Here is a 13003-nt window from a genome sequence, read left to right on the forward strand (position 1 = left end):
TTTTCTTAGCAGGCGACGATTGTGTGTGACTTTATAGGCCCGGATTCTATATACAATATAAGCTAGTGAGAAACAGCCCAAACGCTAGTAGATGTAAGGCATGTTATTTTATTCATGCATCATTTCTGGAATTTCTGGTATTAACTTGTTCCTGTGCTTCAGGTTTCTATGACCTGTTGTGGGCAATATTTTCTCTTCAAGCTTTTCTCATTGTAATTATTTACTTGTTATTGTGTTTATTATCACACACTATCTTCTAAAAAGATAGAATAATTGGTGCTTCTTCTTATACTGTTTCATTTGAAAAAATAATAATACTACCACTACTACTAATAACTACAATAGATATAGGTGTCCACATATACTGTGAATAACTTAAAAATAATAATAATAATAATAATCCTTTTTTTAGAATCATAATATAAATGTGTTTCTTTCTCAGTTCACAAATGTATGAATCAGATTCGTAATCAGATTTGATGGTTCCTTTATGGCAAATATTTATATTTTGAGTAGGTTATGATATACAATATGAATGAAGATTTCAGTGGTCATTATAAAGTCCACAAATTATGAACAAACAATTGCAATTATTTACAGATCAAAAATTAAAAGTACAAAAGTTAAAAAAGCTGAAGTTGGGTGTCCATCATAAACATTTTCTATAAACAAAAATAAAATGAAAAAATAACATTCAAATGTGCATGAGGAGGAGTTCCTTATGGTAGGGAGTTATCCACAAACCACTTGAGAACCTGTTGTTTGTTCTCAGAGATCCACCTCATGTTTGCTTTGGTTCTCTCAATGGCTTGCTCCACAGCCAAGGTCCCTGAGCCAAAACCCACCGCTTCGTTGTCTTTCTTGAACTGCTCCAGCTTTGACAAAAACAGTATTTGAAGTAAATACGGGGTTACTGGGTTTGTTTCTGTTATTTTGTCCAGAAGAACATTGATATAGTTTGTAAATGTGTTTGTGTGAGTGTGTGTGTGTGTGTGTGTGTGTGTGTGTGTGTGTGTGTGTGTGTGTGTGTGTGTGTGTGTGTGTGTGTGTGTGTGTGTGTGTGTGTGTGTGTGTGTGTGTGTGTGTGTGTGTGTGTGTGCGTGCGTGCGTGCGTGCGTGCGTGCGTGCGTGCATTGCTGAAGCTTGTGCCTGGTGGAACAATTTTAGATTTACATCTGTTCAATATTTTGGATGTGCTTAAAAAAATAAAAATAAACGAACCTGCTGCAGCTCAAACTTAGAGGAAAACCTCTCGGTAACTCCGTTGATGAGGTTGGAGAAGGAAAAGGAGCCGCCTCCGTACCTGTGGATGAGGACGACAAGGACGTAAGACAAACTAACAACAGAACATTATGTCAACGTTTTGCTTGCTATGCTTCTGTTACGTCTGTCAATCTCATAACCCTCCCTGGAGGAGGGTCTGCGTTCCTTCTCAAGATTTCATTCTTGATAATTACGGGCGATTTGTTCCTACGGGGGTTGGGTCGTATAAGGTGGCCTGCTGTGCAAACTCTAACTGGGACTGACTAAGGGCCATACAAATAACATTGACTGGACAAGATAAGAACCCTTCCTGTTGGTGGGAAACTACCGTTTCACAATCCCATTCCTACGTTGGGCTCTGAAACAAGGTGAGTTCAATGGAATCCTAGGAATCCACATATGGGCGATTTTGGGTCGTTCACTAATCAACTCTCAATTATACATCTACGTTAACATTATTTTTAAATAGTTCAATATGGGCAGTACACTTTGGATTATACTGGCTATTGAAGGTGAAAATGGTCTTTGTTGTTCTCTATATGCTTTGTTTACAGACATTCGAGCAAAACAGGCACATTTGGAGGCCTGAGACCAAAGACAGGGACTCACTGGTTGAAAATGTAGGACCAGCGGTCCCGGATGAAGTCCCAAGCCAGAGGCTGTCCAACCACGTTGGACGCGATGTACACTATGGTGGATGTGGCGTCTTGCTTGCGGATAAGAGATGGATTCAGGGTGTACTCCAGGTATCTGATTGTGGGGAAGGAAATCAAATGTCATCAAATATAACCTAATATATTATAGTACCATTGTGTGCCTGCGCATGCGTTGGGAAGGGCCAGTACATATGTACTAGCATGTGTTGCTCTAGTTATATGCACAACAGTGGTAGTGTCTGGCTGACCTGTTAAGGAGCCACGGTTCTTTTGTGCAGGCGAGTGCTGCCCGCAGTTTTTCAGCCTCAGTAGCAATGTTGGCTTTCAGGAATTGCTCCCAAGCAAAGTCCCACTCTTTGGCGCCCCCTGCTGCGATAGCGCTGCAGTACACGGTGGAGCGCAGGTTGGGTACGATCCTGAAGAAAAGATAAGCTCACCGTTAGCATCAGCACACAAGTACTGGCCTAAACTATGTAGCTATGCAGCTGCTATAGTTTATTCAGCCCGGAGTTCCCATCAGAGATTAATAAAGAATGTTTACGACAAAATTACGAAAATGGAATAAACTACAATATAATGATTCAAATGAAGAAGCAGACAATAGAGTGAAGTTTGAGTTTAGCCATGAGTTTACAAATTCATTAATAACTTATTCACGCACGGGTTAACTGCAGGGTTACTCATCCAGGCTGCGAACCAGTCTTGTACAAGGACCTGACACTCAAGTAGCCCCGTGCTGCAGGCCTTGCCGATGGCGTTCACCTGGTTGTACCTGGAGGAGAGAGCGGCTTAGTGGCTACAAACCAGAACAAAGGTCCAGAGATAAACAGTAAACAGCTAATGCTAGCGTTGCTTACGCACATACTGTTATAAACGCAGCAAGGGGAAATTGGGTGAGAAAGGATGTGTGCTTTACTCACTGATCCATGTGGCCGGTTGGTATATTGGTCCAGTTACCAGTAAGGTTCTTAAAGTGGGAAAACAGGGGAGTCACCTGTTTCAATAAATAAGCCTAAAGGGAAGAGAAATATATGGTCAGCATGACAGCGGTGATGTGGTGGTGTGAAATGATCTTCATTATGCAACGTGCGATTAGGCACAACCCGTCCCATTTTGTTTCCCTTTCTTAAAACTATTGTTATGGCGACCGACCTGCATGGGCCCCAGCACCTCACTGCGGTCGAACATGAGGTAGAAGAAGTCAAGGTTGTCCAAGGCAGACTCCCAGGGCATGTACTCTCTTTCGAATGTAAGGTACTGGGTCGTCCTAAGAGCAAGCGTTGTGGGGATCTCCTTTGCCCTGTGTGGGGATCACAGAATCATGTGAAAGGCAATTGCAACTTGTTGGCTTTCATCTTTTGCTACTCTTTCATACGGTTCTACAAAGTAGTACCATGTGACTCTTCAATGATATGGGTGGGGCTGATGTTCAATGAAATATCAATATATAATGTGTTTAACCCATTCAGACCGGATCACGCATCTGTGCGTGTTTACCTTTAAAACCGGATTGCGCATCAATGCGTGTTTACCATTAACCCATTTGTACCGGCTGCTGCGCGGAGCAACATTGTATCTAGTAGATACAATGTTGCGCCGCACAGCAGCCGGTACAAATGGGTTAAAGCAAAAACAACAACATAGATCGCTTTCCTCCCAATTCCCAACACAAAGTATTGGGACTTATGTCAAACAATGTAGGGGTGGGGCGGGGTTTAGATTACACACCTGGTCTAATCTGTCACATAGCTAGAAACAGGAATGATGATGGTGGCGATGAGGATGGGGCGGGGGTAGAAGGGGAATGTGGGATGGGTGGAGATGGGTGTCATCAGCCATCCACATCGTCTAATCGTTCTCTCCTTACCTGGCAAGGTTGAAGGCATCATCTATCAGCTGAGCTCTGTTGATCTTGGGGATTTCCTGGAAGACAGGGAAGGAGCCATCTGAAGCATGTCTAAATGTGACGCTGTTTACTTACTGCTTGTCTTTATTAACTGTTCAAATTGAATTGATTTTCACTTATCGTTACTATCGCCACTTTACAATTGCACTTATATACTGCTTCATTTGGAAACCAAAGAACTTCGCATACAAGGTGCTCCATAATAATAATAAAGATAAAAAATAATATAGTTATCATTATATATTGTTTATTATATTGATATGATATATATATACATATAAAGTTTTGTATAGCTTCTCACTTGATGGTTGCTCCACAGAGCTTTGAGGAGACTGTCCCAGTTGTCCGTGTCATAGTTGACCCTGTAGTAGCCCACTGTATCCAGGTTGGCCAACACCCATTCCCCAGTTGTTACTTTCATCTCATTCAGGATCTCTAGATGAAGATCAAAACATAACAACAAAACTCAGAAAAAAGATATCTCCAAAATATAGTTTTTTTCTTACACTTCAGTCTATTGTTCTCAACTGAACCCACTCCAATAATAAATATAGTAAAAATTAAAAAAAGACACTAGAAATCTTTAGCCGGGCACATTGCTACAGCGTCGTCAATTGCCTGTGAGACCGTCATAGAACACAAGTAATAGACTGATTAAAATCACCAGAAGGACTTTACCTGATTTGCTTATCAACCATATCGGATCCTTAGTTATGTTGGTCTTCATCCACGTAATAGGAACAATCCACTCATAACTGAGAGAAAAAAGTAGTCAATTAAAATGAAACATGATTACTTTAATTACCATGTTTAACTATTAATACTGTATTTAGTTATTAGCTGGATTAATTTTGGAAGATTGTTTTTGCCTTTGTCTGTTTTAGTCTTTTATAAACATGGCAAGGAAGGGTGAGAGAGAGGGAAGGGGGTAGGTAGAGAGGAAGAATTGATCAAGAGAGGGAGGGAGGAAGAAGTAAAGATAGGAAGGAAGAGAGGGAGAGAGGGGGGAAGAAAGAGACAAAGGAAGGAAAAGAGGGAGAGAGGGGAAGAAAGAGGAAGGAAGGAAAATAGAGGGAGAGAGGGGAAGAAAGAGGAAGGAAGGAAAAGAGGGAGAGAGGGGAAGAAAGAGGAAGGAAGGAAAAGAGGGAGAGAGGGGAAGAAAGAGACAAAGGAAGGAAAACAGAGGGAGAGAGGGGAAGAAAGAGGAAGGAAGGAAAAGAGGGAGAGAGGGGAAGAAAGAGGAAGTAAGGAAAAGAGGGAGAGAGAGGGGAAGAAAGAGACAAAGGAAGGTAAAAAGAGGGAGAGAGAGGGGAAGAAAGAGGAAGGAAGGAAAAGAGGGAGAGAGAGGGGAAGAAAGAGGTGAAGGAAGGATGGATAAAAGGAAGAGAGCGAGGAAGGGAAGGAGATACTTACTTGTAGATTGATGGATCTACTTTGGATTCAGGGTCCAGAAGGAAATGCTTTTGGTTCACAAGACCCGAAGCGGTGTTTATTGTGATTAACGGGAAGCCCATCTGAAGCACCCAGGTGTTCATGATTTCATGGACCTTCTTTGGGAGTTTTATTTCACTCTCCTCAACAGCCTAGCGACAGGACGACGTAGAGAACAACGTTAAACCTGCTTATATAGTGTGCAATGAACTCTATGGTGCGTGTACTGTAGCTCGTTGCTATAGAGAAACAGCTGCTTCTTTGAGGAGCAATACCCACTGTTTGCAGGTGATCCCACAGGTCTGTGTAGATTGTATTCCCATAGGCAAACTTATTCAGGTAGGTCTGCAGGATACAAAGAGAAACTTTGTTATTTATTTTTGTCAGTGTCGATCTTGGCTACAGTTTAATGGTTTTGGCATAAATATGAGCAGAGCTTGATGAAGGACCCGTTTTGATGCTAATAGCACATGCACAGGGAGAGCATGACACACAAGTCAACCAATGTGTTGTTTTAGTAGATCTCCACAGCACTTACACTGAGGCCCTTTTTGAAGAGATCCTCCGTCAGGAAATTAGACAGCATCCTCAGAACGGCCGCTCCCTGAAGAGAAGAATACTCTATCATCAAGAGTTGATCAAGTACCCCGTCTCACCTTGTACCCCAGAAATGTATGTATGGCACCACGGGTCTAAACTGTATTAATGGTAAATTATATATATATATATATATATATATATACCATATGTATATGGTAAACTGCACCTTGCTGTATGAAATGGCATCGAACAATTCACTGATCTGCTCCGGCCGCTGGATGTCTTCCTCTTTGGAGGACAGAGGGTGGGAGGAGGTCAGGGCATCCACGGCAAACACCCTGTGGATGTCGCTGAGCACCAAGAGGTCTTTCTGATGGGAGGGCAAGGGCAAATCATCACACACCCACACACACACACACACACGCGCACACACACACACAAACACATAGAGATACAGTTACAGTGTTCTCTATGAATACGTTACACCGATTCGTAAATCGTTACATTGGCTCCCTGTATGTCAGAAGATTGATTTTAAAATCATGCTGCTCACCTATAAATCCCTACATGGTTTAGGGCCAAAGTATATAACTGATATGCTTCCACTACATAAGCCTTCTAGACCACTCAGATCTTCTGAGACCAATCTGTTAATTATTCTATGTTTGTTATTTTAATGTTTCATTTTAATGTATGTGAAGCACACTGAGTTTGCCTTGTATATGAGAAGTGCTATATATATATATACATATATATATATATATATATATATATATATATATATATATATATATATATGAATAAAGGTGCCTTGCCAAGCCTTGCCTTGCCTACACCGGACTCACCTCATCCCTACAGGAAGAGGCGGGGAGGGCTTTATGATGGCCACAAAGAAGAAAGGCCCCCCTTCATTTTTCCTCTCACTTAACTTATACTGACTTGTAAGTTAAAGGTTAACTAGTTTATGCTACAGTCAAATTCAAACACTGCCTGCTTTATGAACGTATTCAACACAGTGGTATTGTTGTCAATTATTTGAATGTATATGCTTATTGTCTAGAATTGATTGTCCCTGTGCCCATCCATGTCACATCTTTATGTTTACTCTAATATGTGGTATAGGCATTTGTTAGCTTTGTTACTTTACTCAAGATTGTTTTTGTCACACATGTAAACTATCTCAAGCCCATGATCGTTAGCAGATCATTTCATCCTACATGTGGGTTATTATATCTATTTTATATCAGTTGAATCAAGAAGGAGACAAGTGGATTTAAATTACAGAGTATCTCACTGCCTTGATTCTGATTTAACTGTTATGTGGATAAGGAGGAGGTCAATTCTTTCGGTCGTTATCTACTGAAAATCTGGAGAAGGAGGATAAGTGTGGAATAGGTTAAGGGGAAACTGGGCTGGGGGACACGGGAGATGCCTAACTTCTAGGCCCTAAACATAACATGTTGGGATTGGTCAGTGCATGTAGGAGGGATCCACACATTTTGTGAAATATAAAATGATGCCCGATTCCAGAAGTTCTGTGGCTTTCTCGAGCGCTCTTATTTTTTTAAAGTGTTGTGTTGACCCAGGACACCACTTTCTCACAAGGGTTCCTCACCACGCCCCATTCTGGTTCAGCGTGGTCCGCCCCCAGGTATTCCACGTAGGAAGCAAAGCCCTCGTTCAGCCACAGGTCGTTCCACCAGCGCAGCGTGACCAGGTTACCGAACCACTGGAAAACCACACAGAGTGCCATGTAATGATACTATTTTTTTTCAACTGAAACATCATAATAATAATAATAATGCATCATTCATCATCATCATCATCATCGACAATCAATGTAAGTTCAAAATAGAATGGAAATTCTAACGTTTAAAAGAGTGCGACCCATAAATGCCTTCTTTCCCCCAAAATGATTATCCTTTATTATTTGGTAACACTTACTACAATAAGGTGCAATAATAAATAGCAAACTAGTCATTACCTAACCATTTGTTAATATTTGCTAATTGTTACTAAAATATTTATTTGGCACAAGTTAATAGTTTTTTCATCATTAATTAAATATTAGTTGTTTGCCCTAACCCTAACCCTAACCCTAACCCAACCCTAACACACGACCCTAACCCTAACCCTAACACACGGCCCTAACCCTAACCCTAACACACGGCCCTAACCCTAACACACGGCCCTAACCCTAACCCTAACACACGGCCCTAACCCTAACCCTAACACACGGCCCTAACCCTAACCCTAACACACGGCCCTAACCCTAACCATAACACACGGCCCTAACCCTAACACACGGCCCTAACCCTAACCATAACACACAGCCCTAACCCTAACACACGGCCCTAACCCTAACCTTAACCAGCGACACTCTGTGGTCAGTGAAAAAAAACTATTAACTTGTGCCAAATAGATATTTTAGTAACAATTAACAAATATTAAGGTATTGGTATTGACTAGTTTGCTATTTATTATGGCACCTTTTTATAAAGTGTTACCAACAATTGTTATGAAAAAATAAAATCAGTGTGTGAAAAAGTAAAACAACATGCCATGTGAGCCAGCTCGTGGGAGATGATGGATGCAATCCGTTCTTTGTTGGAATTGGAGGAGTATTTCTCGTCGTAGAGAAGAGCTGTCTCCCTGTATGTGATCAGGCCCCAGTTCTCCATTGCGCCAGCATTAAAATCTGGAAGCGCTATCTGATCTAGACGGACACAAAAACACAACAGACTTTGGTTTGCAGTCATACCCGTCACAATACACTGAATGTCTCTGTATTCATGCATTTGTATCGATACAGTGCCTACATAACTAAAATAAGATGCTACACACACACAAACACACACACACTAAGACATCAGACATCATTGTTGCAACAAAGATGGATCCAGCGGTGGTCATTACCTGATTTAGGAAGAGGATAAGTTGCGTTGTAATAATTCTCAAAGAACTTGAGGATTGGCCCAGTGACATTCAGAGCGTATTCTCCCTGATTTGCTTTGATCGCTTCCTTCCGTGCAAATATCCGGATCTACAGTATAAGCCCCCATAGGGAAACACATAGTAAAGATGTGGACCTACAGTATAAGCCCCCATAGGGACACACATAGTAAATATGTGGACCTACAGTATAAGCACCCATAAGGACACACATAGTAGAGATCAAGACCGTAAGCCTACATAGGGACACACCTAGTAAAGCAGAGAAAGAGAGAGAAAGTGTGCACCAGAGAGGGATTCATGTTAATTACCAAAACTCCTTCCAGTGTTTTTTGGATGGAGTCAAAGTCACTGACAATAAATGCCAGCAAGTATGTCGACATTTTCTTGGTTGGCTCAAAGGTGGTGACCTTGACATCCAGGCCATCGATAGTTTGATTATTTGTTCCTTAAGAAGAGACAGGGAATAAGTATTTGTTATTTCTGTAAACAAATATTTTAATATAGAAGTTGAAAGTAAGTATAGAATACCATTTTCTTTGTATTCGGTTAAAAACCTTCCCCTGGGTTATGTTAATATAATTTTTTTATTAATCTATCCTAAACTGTAACATGATCATAAGCCACTATAAGTGGATAATAATAGTTAATATAGTGTATTTTATTTCCTGATCTATATTGTTTCACTAATTCTACGCCATACATTTTGATGTTGATGAACGGATCTGCTCACCTGTCTCCATGCCATTGGATAGAGCTCTGGTGCCGTGGGCGTGGACCAGCGTGATGTGAAAGATTGCTTTCATCGCAGGCTCATCAAAACACGGAAACGCCTTCCTGGCATCCGTCGGCTGCATTTGTGTGGTGGCAACAATCCTGGCAAAAACGGGCCATTGTTAGTAGGCCTACATGTTTCCTACATTAGTAGGCAGGATAGTGTAGTGTGCCAGGATAAAAATTTAGTTTTCATTGATTTTAAATATAATAAAGCCTATAGGCTAAGACATATGTTGTGGAATAATGTACGCTCCCAAAGGATGAAGATTAATACGTTTGAGAATGACCTTGTTTTGTTCATGACACTTGGCAGATCCTTGAAAGGTTATTTAATTGACGTGTTTATGGTAAAGATTACAGCTAAGATTAGGGTTATTGGCAGTCAGCCTATGCAGTCCATAAACGACATTTAGAATCTAATAATGCAGGAAAATTGCTTGATGCTACTTTAAGATAGCATGCTATTTAAATATAATATATATAATATATATATGCACACATATATGGTTCCACAATGAAAAAAGAAAGGTAATGAAGCAGGTTAAATATCATCTTGAATAAACATAACAACTTTTCAGCATTTCATATCTGTTCCTTAATTCCCTAAAAGGACAAAGTACAAAAAGGGGCTAATGTATTAAAATATCTCCACACATGCTAAACACAAAGAAATAAACCTACTTCGTTTCACCATTTTCCAGGTATTCGCTCCTGTAGAAGCCACCCAGGTCATCGGCGAGTTCCCCAGTGAAGGTGGTGGAGAGCTTGTACTTCTGATCCTTGACCAGTGAACCACTGAGCTGCAGCACCAGGTACTGGGTTTTTTCCACCAGCCAGGAGGACTTGATGGCCGGGGCCTTGGCTCCTCCGCCCTCCGTAGTGAGGTCGGCCAGGTGTCCGTTCCCAGCCTTGGTGTAGTTGAGCTTGTTGGAATGGATCAGGATCAATTGAGTTTCCCCCACACATTTGAACACCACATCGGAGGTGCCTGCACAGATGAGCCAGATGAGGAAAAGAACACATTTGAGGTGATACAAATGGATTCACCTCTTTAGGGCTTTTGAGTTGCATGTTATGGAGGACTTTTTTCATAGTCATTCGTTCTTAGACTTTTTCTGAAACCATGCACACATACACAACCATACCATACACAAGATGAATGTTGCACACAACCACTCACGTGACTCTGAATATTATAAATCCTGATTCACTGTACAACATGCGGAACATCCATACTGTACATATTCAAGATGGGCTTTTCCTTTTAAATACAAAGTGAAATGGGATTCCCACGGTAGTTATCAAAAAACACATTCTACTGAGAGTGATAATAGAACAGAATGAGATCCACACATCATAGGCTCTCACACGCACTGATTCACCACCTTATCTTCACAAAGCACACCGAGGCGAGAGACGCCTTTTTGTCTTTTCATCTTAGCTTACCTGTAAAAATGTAAAGCTTGCTGACAGGGTCTGGTGTCAGCCTGGGGTGCAGTTTGACAGTGTAGGTTTCCGGCACCAGGCTTTTGGGCAGACGGTACTGGTCCCAGGGTTCATTGGAAGGCGCAGGGGTGGTGACTGTGGGGAGTGTGGTACCCGTTCCATCCGTGGGGGCCACCTGGCCGTCGGTCTTGGCCTTCTCCTGGGAGTAGACCACCGACAGGGCGATGATGGTGGCCACGGCCCCAGCGCCCAGAACGATCCCCACCACCCCGACCGATTTACTGATGAAGAAGCCCTTGGCACCCATGTTGTCGAGGATCTGACACCTCACACACGCTCAGGGACTGGAATCGCCAATAAGGGGTGAGCCTCTATTTGTAGTCACAGATGGATCCACTGCCTCCGTCCTTGAGCAATGGCTGATCTATTAACAATGAAACTGTGGATGGAATTGATGACTATAGATTTGTGGTTGGGTGTACCTTGAACCCACTCGCAGTTGCACTCCAAAAAAAACAACCATGTGCAGGGATATTTTTTCTTCTGTACTCTTATCACATAGTTTTTCATTGCTCTTATTTGAATTAGATTTCTATCTCTTTTTAATTTATGCCACTGTCCTGTACTTACTGCTATGAAGCATTTTCCCGTCTGGAAATAAGAGAGCATCTAAATGCATATAAAATGCATGCCGATGTGCCTGTGTGTGTGTGTGTGTGTGTGTGTGTGTGTGTGTGTGTGTGTGTGTGTATTTGTATTCTGGGTCTATATTCTGAATGTGTATTTTTTGTGTGTGTGTGTGTTACTCCTGTCAACTCCTGGCAAAGCGCACCAAAGGCTGGAGGCTTTGCATCAAAAACAATTTGACCTCCACCAGAGTGACCTTAGACATACAACCCATCCCTACATTTTTTTAACCATCATTGTGGTTCATTATAAACTCTTATGCCACAAACTAGTTTTAGCCAGACCGTTTTATGAAGATAATTTTATGGATGGTAAGTGATAAAGTATAAATGCTGAGTGCGAGAAAATTTTAAGAATTGCATAAGCGGAGATTGGTTTACAGCCACTTTAACAATGTGGAATCACCACACAGTTCAAAGATGATGAGCACTCATCATCGATGATTCATCTTTGATGAAGTCAATTTGGCACTTTTGATGTCAATTTCATGTATGTATCCACGTCATATTGACTTTCGCTGAGGTTATTACGCAACAATTTTTTTGCGTTTAACTATCATCCATATGCATGTGGATCAGTTATGCTATGAATGCTTCTGAACAACAATGGTATTGATTATTGTATTGACAACAAATACAGTATCTTCAACAATCACAGACCCATTTTTATCAAGAGACACAGTGTCATCGTTGTGGTGATTGGGCCTACCTTCAAACTATCCTGACATCTCATGATGTTGGATCCACCTTGCTGTGTGTTCCTGCTCTTTTTTACTGTCAGTTTCAGTTTTTCCTCAGCTTATATTTGCAGGACTGGACATTTGGAGTTGGTCACATTGAGTAAAGAAGCAGGGGTTAAGGGAAGTTCAATACCCTATCCAGGCTTTGCTTGAAGAAATAGACCCTGAAATTAGAAACTACATTTTTACTTTTTAGGTTTATATGAATGTCCAGTGAGTGCATTTGATTACAGTCAAAGGCCAAAATCATAGGTTATTAGAATTATTTGTATTTACATGGAAACAAAAGCATTGACACCGATGTCAAAAATGTTTGATAATACACTACGCATGTGATTGGTCGACAGGCCATATTTAACTCCCTCCAGAATGGTAGGCCAGTGGGGGAAGGATAGTAGTCTAGTGAGTGGTGTTGAATGGATATTCATATTTCAGTCCACAAAAACCTCATTGTTTTATCAAACTTTTAAAACTTATAATAATATTATTTAATAATTATTAATATTATAATAATATTCAATCTACAAGTGAGAGCTTTGTCAATAGTCTCATTATGATCCATGATATGATCAATGAAGAACATATCATCTCTGTAACATCAGACGA

The 13003-nt window shown here is 41.0% G+C and overlaps 1 protein-coding gene across 1 annotated transcript; it reads right to left on the reverse strand.

Annotated features, from left to right (window-relative positions):
• Nucleotides 1-719: 719 nt before the first annotated feature.
• Nucleotides 720-11278, reverse strand: LOC307080464 (aminopeptidase Ey-like; the record flags this gene model as incomplete). The annotated part of the gene is made up of 21 exons (XM_079743168.1): nt 720-875; nt 1222-1303; nt 1873-2013; nt 2168-2335; nt 2581-2691; nt 2840-2931; nt 3072-3219; nt 3787-3842; nt 4127-4260; nt 4504-4580; nt 5239-5408; nt 5536-5601; nt 5795-5860; nt 6023-6166; nt 7412-7525; nt 8358-8512; nt 8713-8839; nt 9060-9196; nt 9482-9624; nt 10207-10513; nt 10972-11278. 21 exons carry the CDS (start codon nt 11276-11278, stop codon nt 720-722), a joined length of 2901 nt encoding a protein of 966 aa, XP_079599294.1.
• Nucleotides 11279-13003: the final 1725 nt, after the last annotated feature.

The sequence above is a fragment of the Pollachius pollachius genome, assembly GCF_949987615.1.
Source record: "Pollachius pollachius genome assembly, chromosome: 9".
NCBI lineage: Eukaryota > Metazoa > Chordata > Actinopteri > Gadiformes > Gadidae > Pollachius > Pollachius pollachius.